Genomic DNA, 17,786 nt, shown 5'->3' with positions numbered 1-17,786 from the left:
GTCAAATGCAATCCATCATTTTATTATGATCTCTCCAGTGTTTGACTGCCCTGTTCGGTGCAGGCATCAAAGGCAGAGCTGGGGTGTATGTGTGTGCGTCACATAATGAGTAGGTTGCTATACATTGATCATGGAACTGTAGTAAAACATGCCAAATTGTGAAAGGAGATGAACTTATTTTGGCTCTTAGTTTCAAGGCCATTGTAACCCATCTCTTATACCTTATACCTAAGGTTTTTATTCTCTTGATTCTGATGTTTGCTTTTTGATGATGGCTGTTTCCTTATATCCGTGTTTTTAATTGATTAGCAGAAAGTATGTTAACAATTTCATAATTGCTTCACCCCTCTTAATTAACAAATATAAATCTCTTCATTCTATAATCCATGAAATAAGTAACCTTCTCCTTATCCAATTGTCAGGAAAAAAAACCCAAACAGAGCTCTAAAATATTAAAATTAACTAACATAAAACTCAACCTTCAGCTATTGGCAAAACCCCATTTAAAAAGCATAAAAATGTCCCTAAATCTTAGTATAAATAAATTATACCTAAAGTTTAATATAACAAAAAGAGACCATTTCTCCTTTAACGGGAAGGGCAAACTGCTGTGCACTCGTTCTAAATGCCAACCATCCCCAAAGAGAACCAACACAACAACATATTCCATTCCAATAAACATTTCACACCCCAAGTCTAAACAATCTAAGTAATCCCAGCATCCTAATAAAAAAAACGACTACAACCAAAAAGAGTTACTCATTTAAAAAAACCTCACACAATTAGGACACTACATATTTACATATTAAACAATTAGGATACAGAAAATAAGTATAAAACAAAACATTTAACAACCAAATAACCAAAGCCACATTTTTTTCAATCAAAATATTAGTAAATCCAAAAAAGAACCATGCAGAATGACAACATGTTCCATTTTAACCATGGTCAAATAAATCAATTTTGTCTTCCTTTTTTAAAAACACAGAACCATCCTAGTAGTTATTGATCCTTGTTACAGATTTCCTCTTTTCTTTAAGCTGTCTTTTGTAAATCCAACAAAGAAAAATGATTCCCATTACTCTCTGGGATCATCGTTTTTATTGCCTTCTTAATTTTTAAAACTCCATACAGTCATTTTCTTTGTATCTGATGGCAGGTTCTTAGCCAAGGTTTCATTCATACAGTTGTCAAGTAGAATTTGTTGCATATTTTGTTCTATAACATTTTGTTTTGAAGACAGACTGTTCTCAAAAGGACCCAACATATCTGTCACAATCAATTCAAAGCCTTGACACATCCTTGGTGGAGTTCCTCAGAGATATCCTTAAATGCCATAATTTATTTCCCACAAACATGCATTTGTTTTTTTTAAATAATTTAAAAGTCTTAATATTTAAAATTCAATACTCCCGATGTTCTGTGAGTCCTTAATCTTTTTAAAAATTTCTGTAGCCAAAACTTCATGTTTGTTCTTTTATTTTAATTTCCTAGTTATAAAAATAAATTTTCATTTTCTTATATTAAGATTTGAAGGCACTCACTCACCAGGTATTGTCCCTTTGAAGGTATCTAGCTTCTTTCAAGCAGTCAACAAGCAATTTCTAAATGTAGTTAGCAAATGAATGTCCAAATTTAGTTTCCTTTGAAAGGCTCCATTTACAGCTGAAGGAATTATGGTGAATTTCCCCCTCTCCCATCAGTAATCACTGTCTTGCTGTCTATTTGTGAGGAGAAGGGATGACCATTGGAGTTGCCAACAGTTTAGGTCAGGGGTCTTCAAACTTGGTCCTTTTATGACTTGTGGATTTCAACTCCTACAATTCCTCAGCCAGCATACCTGGCTGAGGAATTTGGGGAGTTTTTATTTTTTTTTAATTCCATTTTATATCCCGCCCTTCTCCGAAGACTCAGGGCAGCTTACAAGCTTAGCAAAGTTGAAGTCCACAAGACGTAAAAGGGCCACGTTTGAAGACCCCTGGTTTAGGTAATCTCACATCTCTCTCTTTTATCCAGACAGAAACAAGGAGTTAATCTACTGACTCCTTTAAAAAAACCACCAGAGTTGATTCTGCTTATTCCTGGAGCTGTCTTCAATCAGTCATCTTCCTCAGAATTTTCTATAATTAATTTTTTCTCTATTGTTAACCATTTGAATGTTTTCTGGGCTTAGAACCAAAGCCTGCTTGTTATTTAGCAGATGCTGGCTTTTGGAATTATAATATATACCTCTAACCAGCAAAGATGAAGTAAGGAGCCTAATGATCTCCCTCTTTCTACTCTTGAGTATTGCAATGGTGGCAGTGTTGGCCATTATCATGTGCCTGCTTTTGGCACATCTGCCCTGATTTTTCTTGGCTCCTGAATTCCTCTCTACTCTAGAGTCCAGGAGTCTTGGCACCCAGAAGGAACCTTTCTATTTTAAAGCCACAGGTTTGCAGAGCAAAGCTATAATTCACTTACACAGTGGAATGGCTAAAGGCAGTAGAAGCAAGGAGAGATGCCTACTGATGCTCTTTGGAACCACACCTCCCCTTGGAAATGAAATGGAAAGGCTCTGATCCCTGAACATTTTTGAAAAATTGCCCTAATATCTATTACAGCTGCAAGTAGAACAGCTGAGAAAGCCTCTGGCAGGTCTTTGCCTGTAGCTATGAGTTTTACAGCTGAGACCGACTCCGCTTTTCAAATCTCCAAGTTGCTTAAATTATTCCATGTTTTTTTTGTTTGTTTGTTTTAGTCTTCAGCTACACATGGACTTATTAGCTTTTTGCAGTGGGTGCAATTTCCTTTAAGCAAAAACTTGACAATTTGAGCAAAGCTACTTGGCTGAGGTCCTTGAGCTTTATTTCTAATCCTAACTGGGTGGCAGCTCACTTTGTGATGCTGATTTAAATTACTTTAATTTATTCCCAGAGGAAGAAAGATCAGAGCTTAGCCATGTTTCCTGCTTCTTTTATGAAGAGGCTTAGTGAACCAGAAAGTTCCATGGTTGTTTATGTGATCTGCACCCCAAGGTGAACGTGCATCACCAGTTCTAAAGGCATTCTCCCAACTTAGGTACCCAGTGTGATTTCAGTGGAAAGAAATATGCTTATATTCAGAAACAATCATTCTAGATAATGCTGTTTCTATGGCTGCTGATGCTAATGAAAAGCAATAGTGATGCTGATCATCATAACACTTCTTTTAGCAATATGACTGAGCTTGTTTTTCTTTGTTTTTTTGTGTGTGTTTTTGTTCTAGCTGGGAGGCTGTGGGATCCTTGGAGTTGGCATATGGCTAGCCGTTACTCAAGGGAACTTCGCTACCCTCTCTTCTTCCTTCCCTTCTCTGTCAGCTGCCAACCTGTTGATCATTACAGGGACTTTTGTGATGATCATTGGCTTTGTGGGATGCATAGGAGCCATCAAAGAAAACAAGTGCCTCCTACTCAGTGTGAGTATAAAATGTGTCTTATCTATTTTTATGCTGCCTTGTGACCTGAGAGTGATTCTGCACATGTTAATACCTAATATGTTGTCAATGTCAGAGCATATCCCAGCATCTAATACAAGCAGTTTCCCATCTGGAGTAAGACACTTTTATCTAGAATCTTTAATCTAGATGTTTAGCATTATGGGTTAATTGGTTGTGAAAAATGGGGTGCATGTTTGTAAATACCTGAGGTTGCCATCAAGCAAATCAGATGACAATGTAAAAAGCAAGGCTATTACTTCTTGTGCTGATAGATGAATGCCTTTAAAGATACAATTGATGGATTGTATTTGCTGATGGAATGGTTTTTACCAGCCAAACATTCCCCCCCCCACCCCAGATATTCTCAGGAAGTTGGAGGAAAGAGTGAGAAGCAATCCCATTGTTGGAAGTAGATTTTTATTTGCAAAACTCATTGTCCTGTTTTTACTTTTAGGTATACTCTTCTTTTTAACAACAGACTTGAGAGACATTTTGAAATTTGTCCGATACAGCAATAGATAATTAATAGTTTTTGTTTGTTAGGTTTACATCCTACCTTTCTCCAGAAGATCAAGGCCAGGAGTCTTCAAACTTGGCCCTTTTATGACTTGTGGACCTCAGCTCCCAGAATTCCTCAGCCAGCATGCCTGGCTGAGGAATTCTGGGAGTTGAAGTCCACAAGTCATAAAAGGGTCAAGTTTGAAGACCCCTGATCAAGGCAGTTCACAGCAGGGATCTTCCTTCATTTTATTCCTATACAACAAGCTTGTGAAGTTGGTTGGGCTATGCAAATATGATTGGTCCAAAGTTACCCACTGAATTTCCATAGCTGAAGGTAGTCTTGAATTTGATATTCCCAGTCCTAGTCCAACACTAATGTAGAAAATAAAAGATAGAAACAATTCATGTGTGGATAAAGAATAGCATAATATTTCTTGCTTTGGAAATAATTTATTAAATTTGGGTATGGATGCAGACAGAGAGACAGACGGATAAATTTAAAAGAGTTGATGCAGAAATTGGATGAGTCTAGAAGTTTGAAGGTTGGAAGGTCTCAGATCTTAAATCCTGGCCCTACCTCCTGCTTTATAGTTATACTTTGATAATTCTTTCAGCTATATGATCATTCAGATGAACCCTCATCTGGCACCCTCCCCCATATTTATTTATTTATTTATTTATTTATTTATTTATTTATTTATTTATTTATTTATTTATTTATTTATTTATTTATTTATTGAATTTCTATACCGCCCTTCTCCCGAAGGACTCAGGGCGGTATACAGGGCAGTAAAAGCTTTACATACAAAAGTTAAAATAAAATAAAATTAATTAAGCCCTAACAATAAATAATTAAAAATACCCCAAACCCTTAAACCAGGCCGGCCTGTTCAAATAAATAGGTTTTCAGATCACGGCGGAAAGAGCGAAGGTCGGGAGCCATCCGGAGCTCAACCGGTAATTGATTCCAAAGGGCTGGCGTGCCCACAGAGAATGCTCTCCCCCTGGGGGCCGCAAGCCGACACTCTCTGACCGACAGCACCCTGAGGAGGCCCTCTCTGTGGGAGCGCACAGGACGAAGGGAAGATGACGCCGGCAGCAGGTGCTCCCATAAGTGATCCGGACCCATGCCATTTAGGGCTTTATAGGTAATCACCAGCACCTTGAATCTCATATTACCATCTCCAAGCCATAGAGCATTAAGGCATTGGCTAGAATAGCCCAGCTCTCCACTCCTCCCCTTCAACTCAGTGTTGATAAAGCCAATACACAATCTAATGCTCTAAGCAACACATAAGATGGCACTGGTACATTACAGTTAGAATTTTCTATCCCACAACTCCAGTAAAGAAACAAAGAATTCCTCCTTCTTCCTCTTCCATGTTGAGGCTATGGCAAAGAGCAACCAAAAAGCTAGCACAGAATCTAGTTAAAACATATTTACTTATAGTTACAGAAATATCCATTTTTCTTGAAGCTGATAGGTTATCAGTGTTAGTATTTGAGAATAGGTTCCACTGACCTCATTTATGAATTGGATAAGCATCAATTCTTATGTATTTGAGATCTTAAAAATTCTTGGCTTGGGGGAAAAACAAATACTGAAATCATCTTTTCATTCTAGAGCAGATGTTCACTTTAAATTGTCTCAGTCAACACAATTTAAAGTATACTTGAAATATGGTACTCCTTAAATTGAACCCTTTTATATAGAAAAGAAAAGGGACGTGGTGGTTCAGTGGGTTAGGACGCTGAGCTTGTCGATCAGATGGTCGGCAGTTTGGCGGGTCGAATCCCGAGTGCCGCGTAACAGAGTGAGCACCTGTTACTCATTCCAGCTTCTGCCAACCTAGCAGTTCGAAAGCACGTAAAAATGCAAGTAGAAAAATAGGGACCACTATGATGGGAAGGTAACAGCGTTCTGTGCACCTTTGGCATCTAGTCATGCCGGCCACATGACCATGGAGACATCCTCAGACAAGTGCTGGCTCTTCAGCTTTGAAACGGAGATGAGCACCGGCCCCTAGAGTTGGAAATGACTAGCATGCATGTGCGGGGGAACCTTTACCTATATAGAAAAGAAAGCTGTCATGTTGTTCTCCTATGTTAAGTAAAGGGTACAGTCCTTTGATATGTAGGCAGCGTGTACTGTTTTCTTCCACTTCACAGTGACATGTTTCTTTTACACAGCAAAAATAATTTTAGGAGATTCCTTAGAGTCACACCAGATTGCTTCCTGAAATTCAGTGTTTTCTCTCACCCTCCCTCCTTCTGCAGACACACACACACGCACATGGGCGCACACACACACACATACACACTAATAAGATTGACTTCAGTAAATGAGAGGGTAAATCCTTAGTTAGAAGTTACATGAATGTAGACAATCCAGTTCCTATGCAGCAGAGATTAGGGATCGCTGCATTTTCTAATCAGACTTATAAGTAGAAAATTGAGCTAAAATCTCTCCATAGAGTCATTTCTAATTCATTTGTTTTAAAATTCAGCAGCCCTCTCAAATGCTTTTCCTAATGTTTACCTCCAGTTGCATTGGAATCCTCAAATCTCACGTTAAAGAACATGAAATTTTTGCTTCCAGTTTTTCTCTTCCTTGGATAGCTCTTTGACTTTTGATATATACTTTTTTTTACTAATCTAGAAGACTGTCCAAAAAGGGTGGTTCACTTACTTGAATTTCTTTAGCACTGTTGGGATTAGAATAGATTAGATGTTTGAAAGATAGCTTTGCTCAACATAATAAATGCATACTTTTTCATATGATTCACGACCAGCTTATTTCACAAATATCTCTCTCTTCAAATATAAGTCTGTATCCTATTTCAGAATGATTAGTAGTTCATGTATTCACTAGAGCCTTGCACATCTTTTCCTACATGTGACAAGGCATGCAGTGCTTCCCCATAGGCCTCCATGGATGGTCAAGAGGCCAAGGAGTGAGGCAAATCATGTCACATATGCCATGTTTTCATATGCAAATTATGCATATTGTGTCATTTGTCTAGTTTCTGGATGGAAATGGAAATGGCATAAGTAGCACAGGCTATGATGATATCATGGTGTATGTACATGATGTTATCATGATTTAAATCAGGAGCCTTTGTATTTCCATGCTCTTTATTGGCATGACCATGCATGGACCATGCAGAACCATTCCATAATAAACCCTGCAATTGCAAAGATAAAAGAATAATACAAACTTTAAAAAGAATCAAAAAGGGGATAGATAGGGGAAAAGAAATAGAAAGTGAAATAGAAAAGAAAGAAAAAATAAGAATATGGTAAAGAATCACCTCAGATCGGCCCTAAATCTCAGTCTTGTCCAGTAAAATTTGTTCCTCTTGTATAACTGCTTTTAAATCAATTTATAATAGCAGACAATTTTAAGAGTAACTTCGGAATCCACTGTTTCCAAATATCCTTTAAATCGCCCCAAATTAAAGTATTTTGCCCCATTCTGTATTAGTGAGTTCTTGTTTCTTCATTACATGTTTCTCTTTTCTTTCTTTTAAGAAATTCAGATCCCAAAAATGTATCTCTTACATCTGAATAACATCTAAATCTATGAGATTGGATAGAGTGAAAATTTAAAGTTTAAACTAGGACTTCTTTTAGAACTTCTTAGTCAGAATGCAGCACCTGTTTATTTTACATATCACCTCATTCTTTAGCTAGTGCTCATTCTCCACTTATGGCTTATGATTCAGGGAAGTCCTTAGAAATACAGAATCGGAGAAGATCTTTAAGTAGAAATCCACAATTTGAACATCTCCAATATGACAGTTTGACAGACCTAGAACAACAAATGTCTGCCAATTGCTTGACAGACCTAGAATGAAATTTCTGAACAACAAATGAGATGTCTTTTTCTTTTCTGGTAATTGGCCGTGTCATATATGGTAAAGATCAGATTGTTAAACAGCAAAGACCAGATTTTTATGAGACATTATAGAGATCTCATGGTATTAAGTTACACTTTGTGTAAGTTTCCCTGCTCCTTATTTTTCACAGCCAACTAAGCTAAGAGCCTTTTCTTTTCTTTTAATTTGTTTTAACTAGTAGAGGGGGTTATTCTTGGAGGGTCAGATAAGGAAATGTAAAATTCAAATATTCAAAGAGGTATTCTTTTATTATTCACCTTCCCATCCCTTTTTTTGACTGACCTACCTTTAAGCTAGGTTTTGCAGAGCAATTCTAATTGTGTTACACGCCAGAATCTAAAAAAACAGAGTCAGTTGGAAGTTGACATCCTGTGCTGTGTATATTAAATCTAATTTTTGCTCTCTTGGAGGATAGGATTGGAGTAGATGTGAAATCCTCAGGCAAATGTAGAAGAAGTTATTAAAGATTATTTTTAGAGGGATACTCACTGCCCCTTGTGATTGCTGTGGTTATTAAAAAAAATTTCTATCCATGCAATAAGATCTGTTCATGCCTAATATTGAATATTGTATTTTATATATTACAGTATATATGAATATCTTGTATGTATTGTACAGTCTTTAAAGTCTGATTGACAAGGCATATACATTTAATGAATGAATGAATGAATGATCATTTCTGATTGCCATAATTAACAGTATTTTATATGGGTGCTCTTCCTTAGCCAAGAAGTTGTTTACTCAGGCAAAGAGACACATTGTTCTAGAGCTGCCAGCTTCTTGTTCTATATCTTTTTTTTCAGTTCAGGACTTTAAAATTCTGCAACAGGAAGAGGGATTCAGTCAGATGTTTCATATCCTGACCTCTACTTATCCTTACTTCAGAGAATATTTTGCCTTGGTGCAAGTGTTGCAGAAGTTTAACATGCAAATGTCTCATCTAAACTGGCATCTACTTATTGCTGCCAGGGTGTCCATTACATTGAGGTGTCGGATCAATACAACCATTTAAGAGTATCCATTAAAAGTTGTCTTCTTTACTTTAGAGATCTGCCACTTCCAATTGCTTAAAGGGGATATCAGTCTTTGCATAGCAGAAATGAGCAGAACCTGACCTCATTTTCTGCAACAGGAAGAATTTTAAAGTCCTGAACTGGAAAAAAAGAAAGATTCAGAACAAAAAGCTGGCAGCTTTGGAACAATATATCTATCAGAAGGTTTTATTTGGTGAAATAAATACTTTTAGCAAAGTTTTTATTTATCCTTTGTGGGAAGAGACTTTGTGGGTCCATGCAAGTTATTGCTGGAAGACATATGGTCCAGTATCAATCTTCTCTACACCTCTCACATGCCTTGAAGTCCTAAAACTCCCCAGAAAACTCATTTAAATGCTTAAGGTACTGACTGCAATCTTCAACAGATTTACAGGATTGGGCACTCTATTGATGTGATTGTGTGTGTGTGTGTGTGTGTGTGTGTGTGTGCACATGCACGTATATGTGCAAAACATGCATTTGTGTTAACATAATTAATTTGTGTTTTCTTAAGGGTATGTGCTTCTTTCTGCAGTAACTATTGTCACGTATTATTACTACCACCACTTTTATTAATATTTTCTTTTTAAAAAAAAACCTCATGGCTAATTAGTCAGTCACTCTTGCATTGCAGTCATTGCCTAGCAAGATAGGTGGAAAACCTAAAAATAAAATATCTCTGTACAATTAAAATATCTTTAAAAACCTAAAGACAAATACATTGAAACCAGGCGTAAAAATATCGTAGAACAGCCTCCTTAGAGGAAAGGTTTTGGACATCTTTGAAAAACACATTTTTTAACTGAAGTCAAAACTTAATAACTTTTATTATCCAAAGGAATACCTAGCTGAGTGTGCTAGGTATCGCGTGCTTGTTTCTTGACCTCCTTTAATTCTTTTGAAAAATCCCAACTGTAGAATTTGAGATGGGCCAAAAATGTACTGTTGATGTTATGTCTAATTCACCAGCTCACGCATAGAGAGCAGATGTTATAGCAATTGTCTACTCAAGTTTTATGTCCTGGGAAGTGAGATCCTAAGGGATCCTAATATGATGCTAAACTCAAATTCCTTTTTAAAAGAGAGAAAAGATATTCTGCTGTTCTGTGCCTATGGTTATCTAGAAAAAGCTGGGATGGTCGTGCTTAGACTGTGACAGAGATCTGTAGCTTTGGTATTCTGTGACATTTTATTGATTAGAGTCTATTTTCTTCCAAAAGTCATAAAATACTGGAAATGCCATAAAATACCAATTTAATCAGCTGTCTGACATACAATCAAGGCATCATTCTTTTCTCATTCTACTAGCTGGGCTAATGCTACCAAATGATGTTAGAAGCCCAGGTGAGAGAAGGAGTGAATTTATTCTCTGAAAACACACATCTTGATTTATGTGGTGTCACAAGCACTTTTTTTTCCTTTTGCCTTGGGACAACTAGTAATAAATAATGTAGACCAGGTAGCTCAGAGATGTTTGGTGTCCTGTTACACATTCCTAGCATACTTGTATATCCAACTTTTGGAGAACTTGTTCGACCAATTTCTTAGCAGTGCTCTAATCCTAGAGTGGCAAATAGATAGGGAAAAAATGGAGGTAGTGACAGATTTTATTTTCCTGGGCTCCAAGTTCACCGCAGACAGGGACTGCAGCCAAGAAATTAAAAGACGCTCCTGGGGAGGAAAGCCATGGCAAATCTAGACAGCACACTAAAAAGCAGAGACATCACCCTGCCAACAAAAGTGCATATAGTCAAGGCTATGGTCTTGCCAGTTGCAATGTCTGCCTGTGAAAATTGGACCATAAGAAAGTCTGAGCACCAAAGAATTGAGGCCTTTGAACTATTGTGCTGGAGGAGACTCCTGCAAGTCCCTTGGACTGCAAGGCGTTCAAACCGGTCAGTCCTAGAGGAGATCAACCCTGACTGCTCTTTAGAAGGCCAGATCCTGAAGTTGAAACTCAAACACTTTGGCCACCTAATGAGAAGGAAGGAGTCACTGGAGAAGAGCCTAATGCTAGGAAAGATTGAGGGCAAGAGAAGAAAGGGACGACAGAGAATGAGGTGGCTGGATGGAGTCACTGAAGCAGTAGGCGTGAGCTTAAATAGACTCCAGAAGATGGTAGAGGACAGGAAGGCCTGGAGGAACATTGTCCATGGGGTCGTGATGGGTCGGACACGACTTCACAACTAACAACAACAACAATCCTAGAGCATCAGCCCTGGCATTTGTGCAAATAAAACTTACCGATCTGGCAAAAGTTTGTATCGTTCCCACTGAATATCTAGACCAGGGTCTTCAAACTTGGCCCTTTTATGACTTGTGGACTTCAGCTCCCAGAATTCCTCAGCCAGCATGCCTGGCTGAAGAATTCTGGGAGTTGAAGTCCACAAGTCATAAAAGGGCCAAGTTTGAAGGCCCCTGATCTAGATGCTAACCTGACTGGATTGTATTACAGGTAGTTCTTGACATACGACCACAGTTGAGCCCAAAATTTCTGTTGCTAAGTGAGATAGTTGTTAAGTGAATCTGGCCCCATTTAACAACCTTTCTTTCCAGAGTTGTTAAATGAATCACTGCAGATATTAGTCATATGGTTATTCAGTGAATATGGCTTCCCATTGACTTTGCTTATCAGAAGGTTGCAAAAGGTGATCACTTGACCCTGGGACACTGCAGTTGTCATAAATATGAGTCAGTTGCCAAGCGTCCAAATTTGATCGTATGACCGTGGGGATGCCACAACAATCGTAAGTGTGAAAAATGGCCATAAGTCACTTTTTCAGTGCTGTTGTACCTTCAAATGGTCACTAAGTGAACTGTGGTAAGTCACGGACTACCTGTATTTTAGATAACAAGTGAAGACTGCCATCTTGAAGTAATGCCAGAGATTAGAGCAAAATGTATATAATTTCATAAGTTTTAGGGTAGTACTGTAAATTATACTTTGCATAATGTCTAGTCCAGTGCTATGCATGTTAACTGTTAAGACTTCAGTGGCTCTTGCTCCCGTGCAAAGTCCACAGAGATCTTCTTACCGAATAAGGAGGAGAGAGGTAGATTTGTTAGGTACTGGGGTATCGTTACAAGCCATCTCTCTACAAAAAGGACAATTTCCATTGGTATCAGGATGAAACTGGACTACTGGCACATAATATTAAGAGGAGGCAACACACTTTTAAACTGATCTTCAGGGAAAGGAGACAAGTGTTGAGGGATATCTGTATGGGAAAGATTCATCCTTAGAGGATACAAGTGAAAATGTCTCTGTCCAAAAGGGAATTCTGTTGAAAATTGTGAAATGGATAGTACTAATAGACTAAAAGAATACAATTTTCTGTGGATACATACTCTGTAGAGAAAAACACACTAGGACAGGGGTGTCAAACTGCCGGCCCGCGGGCTGGACACATCGCGATGAAACCGCGTCCACCCCATTGCCGGCAATGGGGAAAAAGCTCCGATACGTCGCACGACGTCACGTGATGTCGCAAGTTTGACATGTCTGCACTGGGATGTCACTACCCTGTATGTCAAAGAGAACATACTGGAACTATCAAAGGAAGCAGAAGTTTACAAAGAATCATTCAAGATGTTGAAACCAATCTTAAATAAAAGGGTATATTGACACATTGTGCTTTGGACATGTTATTTGGGGTAGTCTTCAGATGGAACTGAAATGTTACCAAAAAGCATTAACTTTAATAATTTTAATCACCCTCTGTTAGACTGGGAAATTATATGTTCTAGACATGACTGAAACCCAATATTTACATCCTCTACATCAGACATGTCAAACTCGCGACATCACATGACGTCGTGCGACGTATTAGGACTGTTTTGTCATTGCCGGCAATGGGATGGGCGCGGCTTCCACATGGTGCATCCGGCCTGTGGGCTGGCAGTTTGACACCCTTGCTCTACATGAATGTGCCTTGGAGCTCTTAGTTAAGGAACTTACTGTCTAAGCCCCTGAAAAGCCATGTTCGAAAGAAAAGATAAAACAATAGAAGGTAAAGCACCAACAGTGGGCAGATATAGGCATTGTCTGGCATTCGTGATGCCAGGACTTTCACTTTCTGAATATGTTTGTGAGAGAAATTGATTGGCGATGGGAAGCGAATAGATTATGGCTGTATGCAGGGGAACATTCAAATTCAAATTGAGAAAGAAGAGAATAAACAGGAGACACTGTGCATTGAAATAAGACAGTGGTCCCCAACCTTTCCAGCTATATGTTACTATTACTATCTAACTATAGTTAGAGTCAGTGTGTTTTCAAAAATTAAACAAACATTCCCAATAGAAAAAGGGGCAGAGTTTAGAATTTAGAAATCTTCTCCTGAATCCTAAGCAACCTTATTCAGATACCATCTTAGCTACCAGAAACTTCTAAGGTGAAATATATATCACTGCAAAGTAAGATTAATCATCTTTGTGAGGTTCTGTGTAAATGCTTTCAATTGGGATTGTTTTGTCTCAGGTCATAAATCGTTCTTCTGTCGGTTGCCTGCAATCCCCAGGAGCCATAGGAAAGCTCATTTTTATTCTCTTTATTTTTAGCATTTCAGCTGGGAAGCTTACTTAACTGTGCTATTCCAGGTGCTGATTTTCCTTTTATTACTTGATTTTCCCTTTATTCCTTCTATTTAATCATAGAACCTGGTATACAATTTGGCTGGCTTATTGGAATTGTGTATTTCAGGTCAGATAAAACAGAAATAATGATTCTTCTAAATATGGTTGTCAGAAAATAATACAGAGAAGTAGCTGCATTTGTAGTTTGGGTCTGAATTATTTAATATGTATTATACTGATGTATGCCAATCTGGACTATTATCATGAATGTGGTAGCAGAAGTATTTCTCAGCCTTTCTACTTGAGCTCCTTTAAAGTGGAAATGAGCAAAGTTACAAGCTTAGAATCCTATCCAGGCAATTTATAATTTCATTTTTGATGTATAAAAGGAAAAATTAGAGACATATATATTGTCCAGATTTCATTTCCAAGCTATTTGATTTCTCCCCCCAAAATAAAAATAAATATTATGGCTGCCTTTAGTGTAACCTTGGAGTCAGCCTAAGATTTGACTATTAGATCCACTTGTAATAAGTTTTCAAGTCCTTTGGTACATCTAACATCAAATGCTCTGTGATGTGTTATCATAAAAAACTTTCTCCAATATTAGTGGTAGCTTCTGATGGAAAAAGTAATCTCCTGTGTTGTACATAGATCGTAAGTATAATAGATTTGAATCAGAAAAAGTATTTGATACATGAAAAGTCAATTATACATGAGCTTTCAGTCTGCGGTGACATAATATATCAGTGCTTTCCATCTTCTGAAATTATTTGCTATCTAATTTGGAGATTGTCAGTTTCAATATGTTTGGCAGGATCAGTTAAATACAAACACTGCTCAGCATTTGAAAACTGGGATCAAAGACCTTCAGAAGCTGGTAGGGTTACTATCAACCACACCAAACTAAAAATAACATGGCTGTCCACATATATAGTTGCAGTCTCCTTGTCTTACTCCTTGATTTACTATAAAAAGCTCAGCCATAAATTATACATTATACATAATCAAAAGAAAGTAAAATAAAATCTTTAAATGAGTAAATGAAATGAATAACTTAAGTTGTAGACACAACAATACCTGTAGCTATATCACCCCTGACAATTATCTTTTCCTCCCCTGAAGACCAATAGTTACAAGCAGAACTTAGCACAGCTTCTGTAGATAGATCTGGTAAGGGGAAAAAAGATACTGTACTCATGTGACCTGTCAAGGCAATTTTATGATAGAGAAATGATTACAACTATGTGCCAATTTAGATTCAATCCGGTGAAGCGTTGCTGCTAGCCAGAGAATATTTTGCCCATTAAACTTAGTAGAATACAGTAGAAGATAAAACTTAATTTAAGCCTCTTAATAATAAGAACTGGGGAAGATCACAATTGGGGTAGTGGCAAGTCATGGTTTTCATTCTAGATTGTTTGACCTTTATTTTATTATGGAAAAGGTGCTGGTTGAAAGATTGGGTTTTCATTCATCAAATTATGTTTTTAACCACTGAAATTTTACAGGTTTGAAATTGGGAGTTTAAAAAATATTATTTCTTTAATTTATTAAAATATAACTCATTTCCATTTGTCATTTAGAGCAACATGTAAAATCATAAATATTATATAAAATATTGTTTAAAATCAAAAAGTAAAATCCCATCACATTATCTCATCCAATCACACTTGGCCAATAAATAAATATTTCTATTCTATTCTATTCTATTCTATTCTATTCTATTCTATTCTATTCTATTCTATTCTATTCTATTCTATTCTATTCTATTCTATTCTATTCTATTCTATTCTTACAATCCCCTTATTATTAAATGTGGGATGTAATGGCTAGAAAGAAACAGCACACATGGACTTAGAAATGGGGGGGGGGAGAAGGAGAGTGAACAGGAGCTGTTGACTGTTTCCATTCCATTCCATTTCTGTAATATCATTGTCTCTTTGTTTCTTAAACTTATTTGCCTCTCATCTCATCTTTCAAAGTGATTCTGGGCAGTTTACAACATAAAAACATCAAAATCATCAGACATAAATGTTACCCAATAAAATGGCAATATAATCAAAGTAAAATCACGGTCACAAGGTTGGAAAGGAGGTGGGGAGTTGGATGTGCAAGGGCAGGGAGGTGGGATTAATTCTTAATTAATCAACCACCTCCAGTGTGATACTCCCCCATGGGGGCCCCAAGCCATATGGAAGAACCAAGTCTTCAGGCTCTTGCAAAAGATGAGAAGATGGGAGCCAATCTCACCCCAGGTTAAGAGCCATGACAGAGAAGGCCCTTGTCCTGGACCCCGCCAGCCAAAATTCCTTGACTCATAATAATCCCTAATATCCTTTTTTTCTTGCTGGAGACGACATGAATATAATATAATATTGAGAGGGATAGATAAGATAAGAAATGCAAGGTAAACATTTTCTAGATTCTTATAATGCACTAATATATATATATATATATTATATATATTATATATATCTGCTTACAATCTTTATGGAACATTTCATTATTCTTTTATCATTATTCCATTGTGTACATTATTTTAATCTAGTCACATTCATTTAATCAGCTTTATGTGTTGCTTTTCTTTTGTATGGATCCCAAAGCAAAACCAGAACAATAAAAAAAATAGAGATAACACAAAACTGCGTACAATATCAGCATAATTCAAAACATCTGCAGCACACACACAGGAATACACGTATTCCCTCACAAGGGCTTGCAGTTCACAAAGGAAAATCCTCTGCTGAGATTTCAAGACATTTGGTGCAATAAATTAGTTATTGCCTTCTGAATGGTTTTGAATGGTAATACAATGCATTCTATCTAACCTGCTCAGTTTTCTCTTTTGTTTGAGAAGACCTTGGCAAATAACATTTGCTTTAGAAAGTTAATTTATAGCCACAATTTATGCATGCTTATTTAGAAATAAATCCCACAATGTCCTTTTGAGAATTACTTTCAGATTAATGTTTTTACAGTGTTTTTTTAAAAAAAAATCCAATTTTTGAGCATTGTTCCTTTCCTTTGGTCCTCAACAGCAATCCTGCCTTCCTAAATACAAGAAGTTTCTTGTTACAGTATATATAATATTAGGAATTCAGTGTAAACCTTAATTAATTAATTAATCAATCAATTAATATGCCACCCATCTCAGCAATTCAATAGATTAATAGATAAAATCAAATGCACTGTGAATCTGTTAGATAAAGAGCTAATCCTGTGCTGGATTGACTTTGGTTCTCGCAATTTATGCATATGGAGAAAATTTCATATGCAGTTGATTGTATTTTGTCCCCTCTAGCAATTGGCACAGTTGAATCAGTAAGCTATTTTTCAGCCAACTTCATCATCAAAGTAAATATCTTTGTATATTTGTATCTTTATTTATTTCTGCCCATGTTGGTTGTTTTCTCACAATAGTTGCAATCACACTACAAATATTACTAGTCAAAAATGTGGACGCAAAGGAGATATAAAGTAGTCAAGCAGACCAATTCCTTCCTTCCAGCATTCCATGCAGAAAAAAATTCTGCATGCAAAATTTCATCCTGAGCATCTCCATGTATGACTTGAAAAGTTTCTATTCGGAAGCCTGGGAGAGTTGCTGCCAGCCAATGAGAATAATGCTAAGCTAGATGGACAAGGGGCATATTCTTATGCAGAATTCTGCAACACTAGATCCTTTCCCTAATAAATCTATGAAGTTATAAAACATAGAAGGAAAAATGTTTCAACTGAGGAGTCATTTCACTGAAGTCCATGGAAATTGCTTCCCAATAAGCCTGAAGCATAAGACTGCAAATTAATAATGCAACTCTTTTGGTGATGGATCTGGTAGTCTATGTTGAATGGATCCAATTAAAATAAAGCTGGTGGAAGCATGCTATTGTAAATCAGATCTAGTCAAATCCATCTGGTTAAACCTGATCAACTCATGGTAAATCAAGACAGATGAAGACAGTAATCAGCTTCTTGGATTAGACTTGGTGGGTTGAGGGATGCATGTTCCACGTGTGTTAGCTGAATTTTTAAAAAAAAGATGCTTCGGTGCAGCACGGTAGTTAAGTGAGGCCTTAAAAAACATGATTTTTCTTTCCAATAGAAGTATTCCAGCATTATTTTTATGGAAATAAAGTGACTTGCTTATCTGGAATGAGCAGAAATATTAGGGACGTGGGCTGAAGAAAGTGTTCCCAGAAGAACTGGAGGGCTGACAGAACAGAATGAGCAGGAGTAAAGGGAGATCCAAATATGGAATTCCTTCAGATTCTTTAAAGCTAAATTAAGAATCTGATTAACTCACCTTTGCTCATAA

General features: G+C 37.1%; 1 protein-coding gene across 2 annotated transcripts in view; it reads left to right on the top strand.

Annotated features, from left to right (window-relative positions):
- Positions 1 to 17,786, top strand: part of TSPAN4 (tetraspanin 4) — a gene marked incomplete at its 5' end in the record, with an annotated part of 735,824 nt that overhangs the window by 643,709 nt on the left and 74,329 nt on the right. For both annotated transcript variants that reach the window (XM_081313178.1, XM_081313177.1), the window contains one exon: positions 3,247 to 3,438. In XM_081313178.1, the coding sequence (XP_081169304.1) occupies positions 3,247 to 3,438 (192 nt within the window). The remainder of the gene's footprint in view (positions 1 to 3,246; positions 3,439 to 17,786) is intronic.

The sequence above is a fragment of the Vipera berus genome (genome assembly GCF_964194415.1).
Source record: "Vipera berus genome assembly, chromosome: 1".
Classification (NCBI taxonomy): Eukaryota; Metazoa; Chordata; class Lepidosauria; order Squamata; family Viperidae; genus Vipera; species Vipera berus.
The sequence above is the reverse complement of the archived record's forward strand: the minus strand, read 5'-3'. Positions and strand labels throughout refer to the sequence as shown.